Genomic DNA, 18262 nt, shown 5'->3' with positions numbered 1-18262 from the left:
CAAAATATCTTTGGAAAAATGGATATGATAATATACATTTTGCCACTGAACTGAACTGTGTCCTCTGGAGTTTTATGTATTGCACATTTGTTGTCCTGGCAATGGCGATGCAAAAGCAACCTTCTTCTGGAGGTGTGTACGGACGTGCAGAGTTAACGGCCTCTCTCAGTGGGCGTACTCACTGCCAAACACCAATTCAAAGCCAACAACCTCCGTCCACAGCGCCAACCCCCCGGCCGTCAGCTCTCCTTTAACGGTGTGTCTGTGCGGCTGCCCAGGACGGAGCTGTTCTCCCCGCACACACCGGCCACGCCACTCCACAGTGCAGGCTGGGTCTTGCACTCCTGCCGGTCCCACAGTGTCTCATCACTCATCAGGGTCCCGACTGCAGCGCCGCTGAAACTCTTGCCCGTACTCATGCACCCACTTATTAGCCACTAGAAACGGAGACAGATTCTTTGTTGCTTTTGTAAGTGAAACTTAGTGAACATGTCAAAAATCCAGCCAAAAATAAAGTGCAAATGTTCAGGACAATTGGAAAATGTCTCGTCAGGTTTGGCTTTCAGAGTATCTGCACCATATCCACCCTGTCATCTAGAAAAAATGACCTAATGCAGTGTTAGGTGTGTCTGGTTTTACTAATGTGGTATTAGGCGTGTTTGCCTATGGCATGGACATCATACCCCATTTATCACCCAGAAGAACTGGACAGCCTGCGTGCAGTGTGTCTCCATCTCCTTGGCCATTTCTGTGAAGGTTCCACCAGAAGAGTGCACTGTTCTGTAAGAAAGGCACACACACACACACGCACACACAGGCATACACACACACAGTTCACACATCGCTACATACATCAGGGGGTCTAAGGAGTGGACCCTTTGTCTTCAAAACGTCTCTGTAAATGTCTGTAATGACAGATTTTAAATGAATGCTGAACAGAGGTCAGTGGTCAGGGTCACCATAACCACTCACCACAGGGACAGCCATAGGTGGTGAAAGAACACAAAGGTCAAAGGGTAATATCCTAGCTAGGGGTCACGAATGTTTCTCCAACAATTCATTTGCTAAGCCCCCATTCAAGCTCCAATCCAAATCCTTTGTGTAGTGGGACACTTTCTACCAAGCACCACACATAATGACACCCTCCTAAAGCAGGATCCCAGGACAAGAAGCTTTCTCTGCATTTGGACAGCTGTACTGACTGTGGTTGGATTTTGGTGTGTGTGTGTGTGCGCAGGGGTGGAGTCTGGGCAGGTGTTGCCATGTGTGCTTGTGTGTGTGTGTGCGCGTGTGTGTATATGTGTGTGTGTGTGTGCGCGCAGGGGTGGAGTCTGGGCAGGTGTTGCCATGTGTGCTTGTGTGTGTGTGTGTGTGTGTGTTTGCATGCGTGTGCGTTTGCGTGTGTATGCATGCATGTGTATATGTGTGCGCGTGTGTGTATACGTGTGTGTGTGTGTGTGTGTGCGCGCGCAGGCGTGTGTGTGTATGTGTTTGCACATATGTGTGTGTGTGTGTGTTTGCGTGCATGTGCGTGTATGCGGGCGTGCATTTGCATGCGCGTGTGTGTATATGTGTGTATGTGTGCGTGTGCATGTGTTTGTGTGTGTTTGCATGCGTGCATGTGTCTATATGTGTGTGTGGGTGTGTGCGCGCGCGCCTGTGTGTGTGGGTACGTGCATGTGTGCGCGTGTGTGTGCGCGTATATGTGTGTGTGTGTGTGTGTGTGTGTTCAGTTCAAAGTTCATTTGTCATGTACTTAGTCATACATGGTATAACTGGCAGTGAAATGCATTTTGTAACTTCTCCATCCATGGCTGAGGAGAGATACAGGGAAATGGATGCGGTTTAGTGAATAAATAAATATGTTATGATGGATGAAGAGGGAATGTATAATATGCGTATATACAATGTACAATTTCTAGATTTTTTTTTCAGGGCCCGAATGGCCTGCGGGAAAAAGCTCCTCTTCATCTCTGTGTTGGTCTTCAGGGAGCGCCAGTGCTGAGGGTGAGAATGGATGAGGCACAGTTGCCCACCTATACTGATTGTGGTCTGTCTGTTAGGAAGTTGGAGATCCAGTCACACAGCGATGGATGCAGTCCTAGATCCTCCAACTTAGTAGTGAGTAGGGAGGGGATGATGGTGTTAAATGCTGAACTGTAGTCAACAAACAGCATTTTAACATAATTTCCCCTCCCTTTGTCCAGGTGGGTCAGTGTGGTGTGGAGCAGATGTGCAACTGCATCATCAGTGGAGCGGTTGTGGTGGTATGCAAACTGAAGTGGGTCCATGGAGGCTGGCAGTGAAGATGTGATGAAGTCTCTGACTAGCTTTTCAAAGCACTTCATCACGACTGATGTGAGGGCAACAGGGCAGTAGTTGTTGAGGCCGGAAGGCTGAGGTTTCTTTGGGACGATGGTGGATGGGGCGATACCGAGCGTCAGGGAGAGATTAAAGATGTCAGTGAATACCGGGGCTAGCTGGTCTGTGCAGGCTTTGCGGACTTTACTGCAGATGCCGTTTGGCCCTGCCGCCTTCCTGGTATTCACTCTTTTGAACACTCTCCTCACGTCACTCTTCATGATGATGAGAGGGCGCTGGCCTATGGTGGGCTCTGCGCATGCGCCGTTGGCTGCGCCGATAGCACCATTTGCACTGTTAGCATTAGCGCTGCTAGCTGCAGCCTCAAAGCGAGCGAAGAGTGTGTGTATGTGAGTGTATGTGTGCATACGCGTCTGTGTGTATATGTGTTTGCATGCATGTGTGTGTGTGCGCGTATATGTGTGCGTGCGTGTGTGTGTGTGTGTGTGTGTGTGTGTGTGTGTGTTTGCTGTACCTCCACTGCTGGAACGCTGAGGTTGGCATGGATGAAGGCTGTAGATCCCCCGGCCTCCACAGAGCTGAGCTACAGCACATTACAAAACTCTCATTCATTTAAAACATGGCATGCACATCTTAGCACCATCCAAAACACGCACGCACGTGCACGCACACACACACACACACACACACACACACACACACACACACACACGCACACACGCACACACACACACACACACACACACACACACACTCTATTTCACAGACAGCAACATTTGCTGAAGAGTTACTTTAACTAAATGACACTATAGGAAAATTTTTAATTAACTCTCCAGTTGACCCATATACATGTGTATATATATGTAGAGAGAAGACATTAAAGGAAAACAGGAACAAATAATTATTCACTTACGTATATCATAAATGTGGCCATTCGATTTCCAGAGTTGAGTGTGTACAATGGGCTGGATTTTGACTGCCAGTGGAACAAACAGCGATGCAAAGAAAATAAAAAACAGATTGGACAATTCTGTATTTGAAGATCAAATTCATATTAAAGACAAAATGATTCCACGGTAGAACACCTACTCAGACGGAGAGATAAGATTAAAGCATTGCATTGTTATCACCTTCTACAGAGAATCTGTTATGGTTCCAGCCTGCTCTGGCGTAGCACTGCTGGATGTGTCTGATGGGTGCAGCGTACCACAGAACCATCTGAACGTGTTCATTTTGCCCTGAGCAGACCGTGTTGGTGGATTAGACTCACAGTGGCATGGTCGTAATGCGGTTCATAGTGCCCTCCGATGCCGTAGTTCACTACTTGCAAATGTTCGCCGTAGGGATGCTGTACGTTCAGGCCAGTTAGCAAAGTGATGCGCCGGTTTACCTTGCCAACCACGGGGTGTGTTGAGTCCTTTAACCAGGCACTGCAAGGATCAGCAGTACAAGCTGTCATACAACACCCCACACTTCTGTTAAAAACATTCAAAAGTCTCACAGGTCTGCTCACAGATGAACTTTAGCAATCTTGTTATTAAGATACATTACTTCATACAATTATTAATAGTACCTGATATTCATTTACCATTACAGTGTCTGAAACAAAACTTAAGATGGAAAAACTCTTAGGAATATTCCAGACTAACACCAGTCATATATAAACAGCTCAAGTGCATAGCAAAGCAGATATTATTTTTGCTAAACTTTTTGTTTTGCCATTTTCTGAGCTGGTGTGGTATGTTAACAAGTTAATGTTGCGTATAAAAACTTGTTCTGTCCTTTGGTTACATTCAAAAAATGTACTGTCTACAGCTCCGTCTGTACCTCTTACTGATGCGATAGTCAGCACTGGTCTGGTTCACCCCTGATGCCGCTACTGACCTCCTTAGCTAAAGATATAAATAAGTTAGCTCAGCACAGCATGTGTGTGAAAGGGAAACGGCAGCAATAAACAGGCAGTACACATCAACAAAATGATGGGTGCTGTCCTGACCTCTCAGACTCTGCATTTAAATAAAACACTCACACACACCATGGATGCTTTGTGCACTAATGTCATAGAGGAAAGATAAGGTTAAGACTCAACTACTGGCAAGGAAAGGAGACTTTTATGCACTGTATCCTCTAAAGGGTGATGGTTCAATCCACCCACACAACAATGTCAGACTATAAAACCACACAGAGTGCAACAACCGACAACCAGCTTTTTGTATGTGACTCACTCACTCTGCGTTCAATCAACTTGAGCACGCTGTGGCTGAACTACACTGATGACGGCAGTAATGCGCCTCCAGGAAGGATCAGAACACAGAGGAACAGTTTTAACTTAGTATTGTTGCTCACACATAAAATTTCCAGACAACGTTTCAGAACCTCAAACAATTGCTTCAGTCATTACTTGTCATGAAAGTTCTAGAAGCTGTAGTGTAGAATGTCAACTGTAAATATGGTCCAGACGTTATTTTCCCTGAGTAGTCAGAACCACATATATGGTTCTTCCTCTTCATCCTCGTATTAGGGTCCAACAGTGCATGGGTGGATTGTGACCAGTCATCTCCAGCTTCATGCTGATTTCAGATCAGTCTTCTGTGCCTTTGACAAATCAACCATCTAACTGGTAGAAGCTTACAACCCATGTCATGATCACAGGTTTTCTGCCAACATTCGAAAGGTCTTGTGCCTTATGGTTCTTTGTGCTACTGAACAGAAACATAGCAGCTGGCTGGCATGTGAGTCTTTATGACATTTTGACAAACACGTTTAAGCACTAATGAAAGTGTAAAAAAAAAACAAAAACCCACACATGTGTAAAACATCTGGTATCTGTGAATCACTCACCCCAGGCACTGCTGAGTCCCTGATACTCTGGGCTTCAGTTCCCATGACGAAATTGTGAAACAGAACGACATACGGCAGTACGCTGAGCACCTCCCTCCTGATGGGCTGCAGATATAGACCCGGGCTGTCGTTGGTGAAGTAATCGCAGAACAGCTGGGGGTCTTCATACAGCTTGGGATATGAGCAGAGACAGGACCTCGAGCTTCACTGGTTGAACTGAGCATGCTCACCTCTCCCGACACCAGAGTCAGCTGACAGTCAAGTCTCTGCACCTCTGCATAGGTACTACTACTCTCAACCACTGAGACGGTGCAGGACTATTGGACTCAGGTTATTATTCTATTAAGAATCCACTAGTTCAAATGAGCACTGCATCAAATCTTAAAAACAAAACAAATGGTTCACTAATCTTTAAGTACCAGAACAAGTGATTTTCTTCTAGCAGTTCTGCCAAATGCCACAATTGTAAAGGTGTACAATCAGTTTTGCTTTAACTATCAGACACTAGAAATCTGAGGCCACTCGTCTCAAAGGACACGTGCAGGACAATAACTGACATCACAGATTTGATGTTTGTTGTGTTTTTTTGGTTTTTTTTCAGTTTTGGTCCTTTCCAGTTCCTAACCACTAACCTGCTCCTTCCCTACGACAGAATATCTACCAACCTGGAAGAGTGGAGGTTAATCTCTGCATCAGTTTCAGTTATCATTTCTATATCTTTTCTTCTTTTGTGGTATTTAATAACCTGGCTTGCCATGGTACACAGTGACTGAAGGGGTGCAGAGGATCTGTTTTTTAAGTTGTTTACCATGCTGTAGGTTTGTACCCGAGACCCGTGTGTTTGACACAGCCGTTCATAGGTGCTGTAGGTTAGTACCTGAGACCCGTGTGTTTGACACAGCCGTTCATAGGTGCTGTAGGTTAGTACCTGAGACCCGTGTGTTTGACACAGCCGTTCATAGGTGCTGTAGGTTAGTACCTGAGACCCGTGTGTTTGACACAGCCGTTCATAGGTGCTGTAGGTTAGTACCTGAGACCTGTGTGTTTGACACAGCCGTTCATAGGTGCTGTAGGTTAGTACCTGAGACCTGTGTGTTTGACAGTCGTTCATAGGTGCTGTAGGTTAGTACCTGAGACCCGTGTGTTTGACACAGTCGTTCATAGGTGCTGTAGGTTAGTACCTGAGACCCGTGTGTTTGACACAGTCGTTCATAGGTGCTGTAGGTTTGTACCCGAGACCCGTGTGTTTGACACAGCCGTTCATAGGTGCTGTAGGTTAGTACCTGAGACCCGTGTGTTTGACACAGCCGTTCATAGGTGCTGTAGGTTAGTACCTGAGACCTGTGTGTTTGACACAGTCGTTCATAGGTGTCCCTCGTTCTCAGGTAGGTGGTGTTGGGTCTCTTTAGCAATGACCCTGAAGTTACAATGGGTGGATTTTCAGTCAGAAGTTTCTTATACTTCTCCAAATTAAGCAGAACCCTTTTGTTTGAGGGATCTTGACAAAAAAGATTAAAAAACAAAGTAAATATGAATACAACTGCAAAGATGCTCAATTTCCAATTTAAAACTAGGATTTTGAAATTTATGAACAACAGAAAACTGTAAACTCCCCCTGTCAGACAGAGTTCTGAAAGCTGTGTTCAAGTTGTTTTGGTCAGGAAATACTGTCTACTCTCCACACTACCCTAATCTCACTTTCTCTCATTGCATAACATGAGGTGTTTGTTGAGCATTTCACAGGATAACTTCACCATGATGCAGTAATTCCAACGAGAGGCTGAGAGCAGAGGAGATGTTTCCTGTCTGGAATAACACAAACAAAAGGGTTAATAATATAAACAATCAGACTGACCATATAAGAAAACAAAAGATCCAGCGATTATAATTATTATTATTGATTATGGTTATTGATTATGCACCTTATAATAAGAGAAGGCTAAATGATCCAGTGCTTCTTCCAAACTGCCATCGTGCTCGAGGCTCCAGTTGCTGCCGCCAAACAGGCTCACTGCTTCTTCCAGCCACTGCACGGCGTGGTAGTAGTCCTCTGCCTCGTAGGCCACCTGGAATGACGATGTTCGCACAACCCCAGAGGATCAGAACTACTAAACATGAATAAAGATACAAGAAGAATATCAGAGGTTAGGAGGTGCCATTCTAGCCATGTATCATATCATTATTGATTATTATTATAATGAACCCACGACATCAAGGTAGGAAGGTGTTCAGAATCTTCCATTCCTTGAGCTGCACGGTGTCTGTTGACTAGACCCATCGTGAGAAGACATGAGCTACAAAACTGCTTACAGTATAAATGCAAATAATAAAACCACAATCAAGAATCTTATAGTGGGTCTTGGGGTCATAATACTCACACTTATATAACTGGAAACCAGTCTATATTTTAGATGAGGTGAAGGTCATTTATATAACTTGGAACCAGTATATATGTTAGACGAGGTGAAGGTAATTTATATAACTGGGAACCAGTATATATGTTAGATGAGGTGAAGGTCATTTATATAACTGGGAACCAGTATATATGTTAGATGAGGTGAAGGTGATTTATATAACTGGGATCTGGTATATATGTTAGATGAGGTGAAGGTCTTGTGTGATGGACTTGACCTCCATGGAAGGTGTTTCTAATTACCTCCACGGATTGAGTTTCTAATCACCTCCATGGATTGAGTTTCTAATCACCTCCATGGATCGATCTTCTATGGTAGCAGCTCTTAATCAAATAAAGGCTGGTGTGTGATACGGACCTTCCATTCTCAGCTTGAATACTTGCAAAGGATCTCTGTTCTACATAAAAAATGTATCAGCCTAAAGCCCATGGCTTTTTGACATTGACCCTGCTTAAAATTTATGGTTTTGGGCAAATTTGTGTCACTCCAAAGTTGTCACAACATTTAGTGAAAATCGGCCATTACAGACACAGAGAACACTGCCAGATATTTTGAGTGCAGCCCAGCGAGATTAGTGCTTCCAGATGACCTGGTCTTCACACGACTGTTTCACTGTAGGCCATACACATGAGCACATGAGAACAGCTGTTGAGAATATTTAAGTTTGCTCTTCCAGATATATTAATACTGTACTGTAAAAGTTGACTAGTTTAATAATTTCCAAGGCTGGTACACAGACAAACGCTTGGTTTCCATGGTTTCCACTTATGTCTTGTGTACATCTTATTTTCTCATATTTCATACATAAATGCTAAACAAATCAGTGACCGTTTTCACCCATGTGTTGTATTTTTCCAATGTGTTTATCAATTAACTGACACTTTTCACATGGTGGCTCCAGACTCTGTTATTATGGAGGAGCTCCGTGCACAGGGTAGAGGCAGTAGGGTAAGTTCTCCTGCACTTTGACCGTCAGCCAGCTGAGCATTCAGACCCAGACGACTGGAATTCAGCCAAGCATACACCACAAGTACAGGAAGGGACGTATAACTTCAATATGGAATGTCAATTAGGAAGTTCCAGTATGGTCTCGTGGGAACGTCTGAGCACATCTTCCGGAGTGCTCAGCTCACATTTCAAGCTGTTGAAATGTCTGTTTTCATAGTGTGTGTGTGTGCATGAACGTGGTATATGTGTGCGTGTGTTTGTGTATGACCATGGTGTATGTATATATATATATATATATATATATATATATATATATATATATATATATATATATATATATATATATATATATATATATATGTGTGTGTGGGTGTGTGTGTGTGTGTTTGGCATGGCCTGAGTATATGTGACTCTAAAAGCTTACGTGCTCAGATTTTCAGGTCATAAATTCACATTTTCCCGTCCTCTGCTACACTGTGGCAGACGAGCTTCTGTGTTTGTGCTATAGCCACAAACAACATGAAACTAATTCAAAGGCCCAAAGAAATGTCACTGGCCATCTGCTGAAAGCCGTGCTCCTTCCCTAGTGTGACCCATGTATCAGTGAGAATAACTTTCTGCCACTTGCACATCAGCAGTATGTACAGCTCATATCAGTGAAATGAAGAGGCACACAGGACAGACTTCTAAAGCAACTGTATAGTTTTCAGGTGACCCACCTTTCCAACAAGGAAGCAGTCATCCCCAGAAAGAGGGATGGTCACAGATGGTTTGTAGATCTCCACTGTGTTGCCATTGGTGTTCCTCTGGAAGTGACCTTTCACCAGTGCCTCCACATGAAGCGCATAGACATCCTGGAGCCTCATGAGGCCCTGTGCTGCCCCCTGGAGGTCCTCTAGTCTGGGTAAACTGCTTTCCAGGCTCTCAAAGTTAGTCCTGAGGGCTGAAATACAACAATGGTTTCAAAGACGTTCTTAGTGAGAAGTCACACATCAAAGCCACACATTTTGAAGGACGGATAAGAAAATACCTTCAAGGTTTTCTTTGGCTTGGCTGCTGTAAACTACATTCAGCCATTCAGACTGTAGCCTCTTGATGAGTGAGAACGCCACCAGAGGGTTCGCCATAGAATATGCTAGTTCACTGTATATCTTGTCATGAAATTCAGAAACCTTTACGTAAAACCTAGAGAAGTACATAAAAAAAAAACATAGCGACCGTTACTATTCATAACAATCCAGTTTAAATTTCATAAGAACCAAAAACTTCCTTTAACTGAGCCACATTTACTGTGGCAGGAGCAAGTGTGACCTGCAAACACGTGCACGTGACGCAATGATTCAAGTCCCACAGAACGTTAATGACGCATCCACTCAATTCAGAGGCGCCAGCAACTCAACATGTGGTTCGCCTCGGCAATGAATATACAATTAACTATACTTCGCTCAATTAGAATAACACCGTAATTATTTTAGGTGTTAGTTAAAAGAACACTTCCCTCGTACCCTTGCATTTTTTGCATTTGGTTTTAAAAATCGCTGAATCTAAGATTTGCATGGTACATGTAAACAAATAAACATACTTACCGCTTAACGTCCTCAAGTCGTCGAGTTTCGTGATCAATGTATGTCCTTAGATAATGAATAAGTTGTATTTCTGATAAACTAGACTGCTTTATGCTCATCACTGAAGTGTACATCTCCCCGAGTGATTTGCCATGTGTGTTGACTGCGACCCACAGCGCTAGCAGACGTAAATGTAGGCCTGTCCTCATGCTGTGTGTGTGCATCCTCGTCCTCTCTCTTCCACAGCCCTACACAATCTGACGCACGGACTCGGCCCCTTGTCATGAGCCCCGGAGAACATTCAGAGAACACGTCTTACTGCGCGTATCTCAACGATCGGGAGATTATTTAAATTATTGTTGATATTAACAATAAAAAGAACAACGGGAACAATAAAAAACAAATGTGCATCCTAGAGCTCTAAAGTTTTTCGTTGCATTTTTATCTGATTAAACGAATTGAGGAATGTGACAGGCGGGATTTAGACGGGATTTGCATACGATTCTTCTCAATTTATAGAGCTCATCTTAAAATGGTCTTATTTATAAGTGAGTCAGAGTAACTTTTATTTGACGACTGGAACAGCCTTGCAAATAAACAGTGACAACTTTATCCTTAACTGTTTACACTTTGATTAATTAAGATTAAGTTAGATTTGAGTGCTGGTTCAATCCATGACTTTGTCATTACAACACATGAAAAATAATCATTACAGTAGATCCAAGTTATTGTCATTGGCATTTGTAAGAGCTAGGAAGGCTCACTTCAGCGTCCTGGTTGCTTTCTGCTGAGCCACATGAGCCCTGTAGCAGGGCATGGCTCTGCTCATGTGACTCCTGAGACTCTCGTCCCGGAGGCCGTAGATGAGGGGACTGAGGAACCGCGGCAGCAGGACGAAGCAGAAGTAGTTGATGAAGGAGATGTGCTCCTGCGGCCAGTCCACACGCAGCACGATCAGGCTCTCTGTGATGGGGAAGGTGAAGGCCGTCATGCTGAGTAGCAGCTGAATGCCATGCAGCACCACGGTGTGCAGGGCCTTGCTGACCGACGCCCGGTCCCGTCGCATCCTGCGCGCCTCCAGCAGGATACGCATGTAGGTGAACAGGATGACCACAGCTACCCCGGCGAAGAATAAGCCGTTCATCACCAGCTTGAATAAGGTCTGGATGGGTGAGGAGTTGAGCACTGCGGTCTTGCAGACCACCGGAGTGGACAGGACGTCGACGCCCACTTTGGGCTGCATCAAGATGAAGTCCACCATGGGCAGGACGCAGCTGAGGAGCCACAGACTCAGGATCACCACCCACATGCGCTCGGGCCTCCAGGAGACCGGGCGCTGGAGAGGGTAGAGGATGGCTGTGTAACGCTCCAGGGACATCGCGGCCAAGATGAGTGGCGTGTTCTGGAAAGTGGCCGTGGAGACGAACAGCAGTGGGGCGCAGAAGATGATGGCAAAGTTCACTTTGCCCATGATGAAGAGGAAGAGTAGCACAGACGAGAGCAGCTGCAGGGTGTCGTTGACTAGCATGTAGGCGAACAGGATATAGCGAGAGCTGTCGAAGAACTGCCTGTGTGAGGCGAAGGTGTGCAGAACGAGCAGGATGAAGCAGAGGAAAAGGCAGAAGAATGGGATGACCACACATATCTTCACCATGATGGACACAGTTCTGCTGGACCTGGCATCATCTGGAGGCTCAGTCACGTTTTGCATAACTTCAATATGCAAAATCTTGATTTTTACCAGCCTGAAAAGCTCAAATGAAAAGGAATATCAAATTGCATATTAACATTTTCCAAAAGATTTAAAGACAGCTTCTCCACCTTCTTAAGATATCCTACCTAGTTCAGGGACCATGTGCATTTTAGTGCTTCCTCTGCTCTAACACAGTACTCTCATGAAGTCCTTGATAACATGTGGAGCTTAATGTAGTTACATTAGAGACACAAAACTCCCACAGCACTGGTTACCCAATACTGACACTGAGAACACTGGATTAGTGCAATCCAAACATATAATACATATCTGGAGTGGGACTCGATTCAGCCTCAATTCAGATATAAATACAACACCATTCAGTAGAAAGAACTGACTGAACTACATGAAGTTGAACTGATTTGAATGGTGACCCCAGTCCTGGGTTACAATAAGATGACGACTCATTAACAAAGTGTACTTACCGCACCTGTCTGCAGGCAATGGAATTAGAAGGTAGTGTGAGATGGGTAGTTTGGTTTTTGCATTTATAGAAGCAGTGTTTTCATGGTGTGAGGTAATAGGGAGAAAAGGTCATGATGTAACCTCAAGGGAAACATTAATTCCATGCTATTGTCACAGTACATTACTTTGATGATTAGCAATATTGTCCCTGAACATTTTCATATTATTAGTGTAAAACCAATGAACCATGTTTTGTTTGTTACACATGTTCCCATGTGCTTTGAAGTTCACTCAGTGGTTCCTGAATTACAATTGTGTAGGCTCTTAAACCACAGCTTTGTTGAAATCTTTGTTTCTCAACCCTCTGAAACAATGCAATGAAAGAAGCATTATTCAGGGTTCAGTGGCCACAGAATAGGCCATTTCAATTTACTGACTACTGTATAATAAATATTTATTAGAAGCAGCTTGTAGACGCACAGCTGGAAATTTTAGCCCATCTGATACCTTGTGTTAGCCTTCCCCCAGCTCTTCTCAAAACTGTTTCTGGATATTTCTGTGTGGAACATCACTCAACACCACTCTAACATCACTCTACCGCCACTCTACCACCAATCTAACGCCACTCTATCACCTCTATAACATCACTATAACCCCCTTTAACACCACTAAAACACTTCTAACACCACTATAACACCAGTTACTCAGCAGTGACACCAACAGGTGTAGAAATTGCAGAAATACTGCTATACCTACACTCATACCAGTGCAACACACCAATGTCAGGGTCTTTGCTGGGCCATAAATGGTTTACTGCCCAAATAATGTGATCACCTGTGGTCCTGTGATGAACGCCAGAGGGTGGTTGAAAAATGATGCATGACTAACATCTGGGCTACAGCCTGTTAATGTGTAACCATAAACACACCTACAATAGCAGCATGTCTGATGCAGTAGCCAATATGTGCAGATACTGTTTCTAACTCCCATTTCATTAATAATAATAATAATAATAATAGGTGACTAGTGAGTGCCTAGAAATGAGATCTTCTTAATTTAGGTGTTGACATGGAAGTTTTGGAAAACATTCCATGCCATTTAAAAATGCACCTATATCTAAAAAGAATGAGGTAAAGAATGTGGGTGTGGCCTGACTGAGTGAGGGCTTTTTCTGGCTTGTGGTTTAGCAAGTGTTCAGATGTTGTTACTGGGAATGAATGCCATTGCACTTAGTACCCTGTACTCTACCTGAAATAGTTTTATTCTATATTGTATCTTAAATCTCCATATATGATTTTCTGAGAGGTAAAACAGCTTATTCATTTAATTTTGTTGCATGTATAATTATAATTCAATGTACAATTTCCAGCTCATTAGATTCCAGGAATCAGGGCAATAAAAACATACAACTTGTTGTATACAATACAACACATCCAAGAAGTGTAGGCCTTTAACCACCTAGTGTAAATTCACAGGGAACTGGTCTGGCAGTATATAAATTAAAATGATTCTTCAGTCTATTTAGTTAGTACTTAGGTATTTACATTATGTAAAGCGTGAGTTCAAGTTAACACATGGTTTTATTTGTGTAATACAAATCAATTAGTTACACATTACAATAGGTTAGATAACAAAATGAGTCTATACAAATGGTAATGTAAATACCAGAAATACAGCAAAGGAAATAGCTGCTACATGAATTGTACCTAATAGACTGGCAGACAAAGAGAAAAGAGGAGAGGGCAGCAGAGAGAGGCGAGAGTACACCCCAGGGAGAGATTTCTCTAAACCTGTCCACCGTCCAGATTTGCCCCAGCTCCACCCTCAGCTCCACTCTCAGCTCCATCCGCAGCTCCACTCTCAGCTCCACCCACAGCTCCACTCTCAGCTCCACTCACAACTTGTAGGACAGTCTTGAATACCCATTGACCCTTTGGGTGGTGCAGGACCAAAGAGACCATGGTAAGATCACAGATCTGAGTCCACAGATGTGCACAGTAGTTGGAGTAGATGGGAATGAGGCCTCATAGGTCAGAGTTTGGCCTAAACTTTAAGGGTTAACTAAAACCTCTGGGCTTTATACTAATTGCACATTATTTGTTCTGTATGGCAAACAAAGTTGCACAAAAAAGTATCTAACATGCGTCACTAGTGTGGGCAGAGAGAAGTGTACACAACCATGTGTTAGCTGGGGTGCACTGAACCTGCAGGAAAATGTCCCCCAAGCCAGGATGAAGGCAATGCTAGTGTGTGCTTACACAAGAGAGCTGACATTCAGTGCCAAGGCTACTCTGACCCCAGACATTACTAAGTTCATCAGGGCAGGAGCAGCACGGTCCATATTTTAATTAGCTGAATACACCAGCAAATCTTCATACTACAGTATATTCATCTCTTACATGATATTAAAAGTATTATAAATAAAGATAATTTCTCATGTACAATGGCCATTTAATTAGAAACACCTCCCTGGCTCCTACCTCATAGATGCTATTTAAATGCATACATTTATTTTCTGGGGTCCATCCATATGCTATGCATAATTTGTCTTGTTGTGCTGATATGAGTCTATCAACTATAGGAGTTCATATCCAGACAACAGTGGTCCTGTGGTCATGAACTGACCACTGACATTAGAATATACAAAAGCATCAGCCTCATTTACTTTTTAATCTGAATTTTTACTCAAAGCTGAAAACGCCAGCCTTTGTTTGGGCTGATTCAAACACAACTCTGTGACCCTCTAACTGTGCTTGGGCTGATCCAAACACAACTCTATGACCCTCTGACTGTGTTTGGGCCGATCCAAACACAATACTATGACCCTCTAAGTGTGTTTGGGCTGATTCAAACACAACTCTATGACCCTTTAACTGTGTTTGGGCTGATCCAAATAACTGTGACCCTCTAACTGTGTTTGGGCCAATCCAAACACAACTCTATGACCCTCTAACTGTGTTTGGGCTGATCCAAACACAACTCTATGACCCTCTAAGTGTGTTTGGGCTGATCCAAATAACTCTATGACCCTCTAACTGTGTTTGGGCCGATCCAAACACAACTCTGTGACGGTCTAACTGTGTTTGGGCTGATCCAAACGCAACTCTATGATCCTCTAACTGTGTTTGGGCTGATCCAAACGCAACTCTATGATCCTCTAACTGTGTTTGGGCTGATCCAAACACAACTCTGTGACCCTCTGACTGTGTTTGGGCTGATCCAAACACAACTCTGTGACCCTCCGACTGTGTTAGGGCTGATCCAAACACAACTCTCTGAACCTCTAATTGTTTGCTGTTTGTCACCATGAAAGGCCATTTTGTGTCTTCAGAATATATAGCAAAATAGTTAAACCGTTTAATGTTAAATATGCTGAAACATATTAACAAATATTTTTTATTAACAAATGATCAAACTCACTGAATATTTAGCTTTTTCAAATGTATATTCTTATTAGATCATGTCACATCAAAGAGTTGACTAGTCTAAGACTCAAACCATCAGATATGATTCATACTGTATTTCACATGCTCACTGTTAGGCCCTAACTGACTTACATCAGTGATCCATGTAAGTTAAGTGAGAATTAAAAAGCTTCCTAAAATCCTATGTGGCTAATTATGTTTTGCATAAATAATTAATGTGGTCATGCAATTAATATATAATTAGATGTTTTTTGACTTATTGTTTGGCACTGACATAGAACATGTCACCGAGGACAGCTAGGCAACATCAGAGCCTACACCAGTACACCAGTACACCGGTAAATGGGTAATTAGACCAGAGCAGGATGGAAAACAAACGCTCATTGAATGACTCTTTGCTATAATTAGACCACAGGGACGTTTCCTACATCCACGACTCATAATTATAGTAAACATGTTGATGTAATATTTGTCCACAGAACAACTTGTGGATCTTTGCTGATTTATTACTGATTGTTTTGTTTACACTATAATCAAACTGTTAAAAGTTAAATAAAATAAAAACTAAATAAACAGAGGTTTTGCATAGAACAGATTTGATATTGTCACGGGATGCTATTCATTGGGTGATGTGAGTGATGTCCCCTCACACTAATCATATAATGTGTTAGGTTGGGTGGTGTGAGTGATGTTCCCCTCACACTACACATATAATGTGTTAGGTTGGGTGGTGTGAGTGATGTTCCCCTCACACTACACATATAATGTGTGAGGTTGGGTGGTGTGTGTGATGTCCCCTCACACTACTCATATAATGTGTGAGGTTAGGTGATGTGAGTGATGTCCCCTCACACTACACATATAATGTGGGAGGTTGGGTGGTGTGAGCAGGGTCCTCCCAAAGCTGAAACGAAACCTATACCACTGTCTGGAACCACTGTGCTATTATCAGTATTATTTTTTGCTTTTGTGTCATGAATGACCACAACAGTGTAATATCCACCTCAGAACAAGCAAAAGACAAAGAAAGGGGAAAATGCAGAAGCAGGATACTTAGCTATACAAGAGACAGACTAGACTAAAACAGAAGACAATCATAACAAGAGACAGACTAGACTAAAACAGAAGACAATCATAACAAGAGACAGACTAGACTAAAACAGAAGACAATCATAACAAGAGACAGACTAGACTAAAACAGAAGACAATCATAACAAGAGACAGACTAGACTAAAACAGAAGACAATCATAACAAGAGACAGACTAGACTAAAACAGAAGACAATCATAACAAGAGACAGACTAGACTAAAACAGAAGACAATCATAACAAGAGACAGACTAGACTAAAACAGAAGACAATCATAACAAGAGACAGACTAGACTAAAACAGAAGACAATCATAACAAGAGACAGACTAGACTAAAACAGAAGACAATCATAACAAGAGACAGGACTAAAGGAAAAATCAGAAAGTTGCAGATAAACATAAGAAGACGAAGCAAAAACCGAACATTACTTGTGTATAACTGGGAGAGCGTAAACTAGATGGAAGCAAACTACAGACAAGGAAAGAGAGCACAAGAGATGAAGCAAGAGAATGACCAGCAAACATGAGATAATAAAGAGGCTTAAATAGGAATACTCACACCAGACAAACAAGGAACAGCTGGAGCTAAAGAGGAGGAGACAGGGAACCTTAGAAAACAACAAGAACAGGAAAACATGGAAGTCAGATAGTCAGGGAAATGGGAATGCTCTGGTATGCGAGCATAACACTTTTACTTAAAGACAGCAAGGGAAATAGATTTTTAACATTTTACACAGTACTGGAATATTGTTAGACAGCTTCTGCTGAGCATGTCACAATTGGCCACCCCCCGTCCCTGTCTCTGGTGTGGAAGAAGCCACCCATCTTGCTCCTGTTCCCAACCTATTGGAGGCTGCCTGGCCTGTTCTCATTGTCCGAGATGTCACTGAACCAGTTCCTGTTTCCTGTATCTGGTCTGTTCCTGCAGCCACTCCTCTGAACCTCCCGGACCCGCAGCTAACTGGCACACCCACGTCTCTGGGCCTCTCGGACCCGCCTCTGTCCGTCACAGCCCCGTCGCCGGATCCCCCATTGAACGTCGCAGCTGTGCCCCTAGACCAGTCCAGTCCTGGTCCTGGTGCGATGGACACCTCACAGCTTGACCCTGGAATGGAGGAAGCCACTCCACAATTTCCCATGCCTCGCGCCAGGCCTGTTCTCATGCCTCGTGCCAGGCCTGTTCCCGTGCCTCGCGCCAAGTATGCAAAGTTAGGGATCCGGGCTTTTCTCCTCGAACGGCTATATGTGAGGTGGGGTAAGGTAGGATAACCAAAAGGGTTAGACTTATGCAGAAGGTTTGTAAGAGGGAGTACCATGTCTGAGAAATTCTGAAAGAAACTTCTGTAGTATCCTGTCATGCCAAGAAAACTCCGTAATTCTCTTCTGCTTGTAGGGGCAGGAAAAGCCAGTATAGTATGCACCTTTGTGTCCTGAGGACGAACAACACCACAACCCACTCGTTTCTCAAAATAAAACACTGTAGCATGGCCAAATTCACATT

General features: G+C 43.3%; 1 protein-coding gene across 1 annotated transcript; it reads right to left on the bottom strand.

Moving 5' to 3' along the window:
• Positions 1-239: 239 nt before the first annotated feature.
• On the bottom strand, positions 240-12286 carry p4ha3 (prolyl 4-hydroxylase, alpha polypeptide III). Its single transcript, XM_035533979.2, has 15 exons — positions 12269-12286; positions 11677-11835; positions 10112-10231; positions 9556-9710; positions 9245-9468; positions 7086-7229; positions 6918-6969; positions 6498-6661; positions 5164-5334; positions 4150-4214; positions 3593-3752; positions 3236-3298; positions 2837-2905; positions 684-780; positions 240-437 (listed from the first exon to the last, which is right to left on the bottom strand). The coding sequence occupies exons 2-15, from the start codon at positions 11799-11801 to the stop codon at positions 367-369; spliced, it is 1680 nt and encodes a 559-aa protein (XP_035389872.1). The 5' UTR covers positions 11802-11835; positions 12269-12286; the 3' UTR covers positions 240-366.
• Positions 12287-18262: the final 5976 nt, after the last annotated feature.

This window comes from Electrophorus electricus, chromosome 17 (genome assembly GCF_041902795.1).
Source record: "Electrophorus electricus isolate QZ-2024a chromosome 17, ASM4190279v1, whole genome shotgun sequence".
In the NCBI taxonomy this organism is placed as follows: Eukaryota; Metazoa; Chordata; class Actinopteri; order Gymnotiformes; family Gymnotidae; genus Electrophorus; species Electrophorus electricus.
Note: the sequence above shows the minus strand (reverse complement) of the source record. Positions and strands in the feature narration are given on the sequence as shown.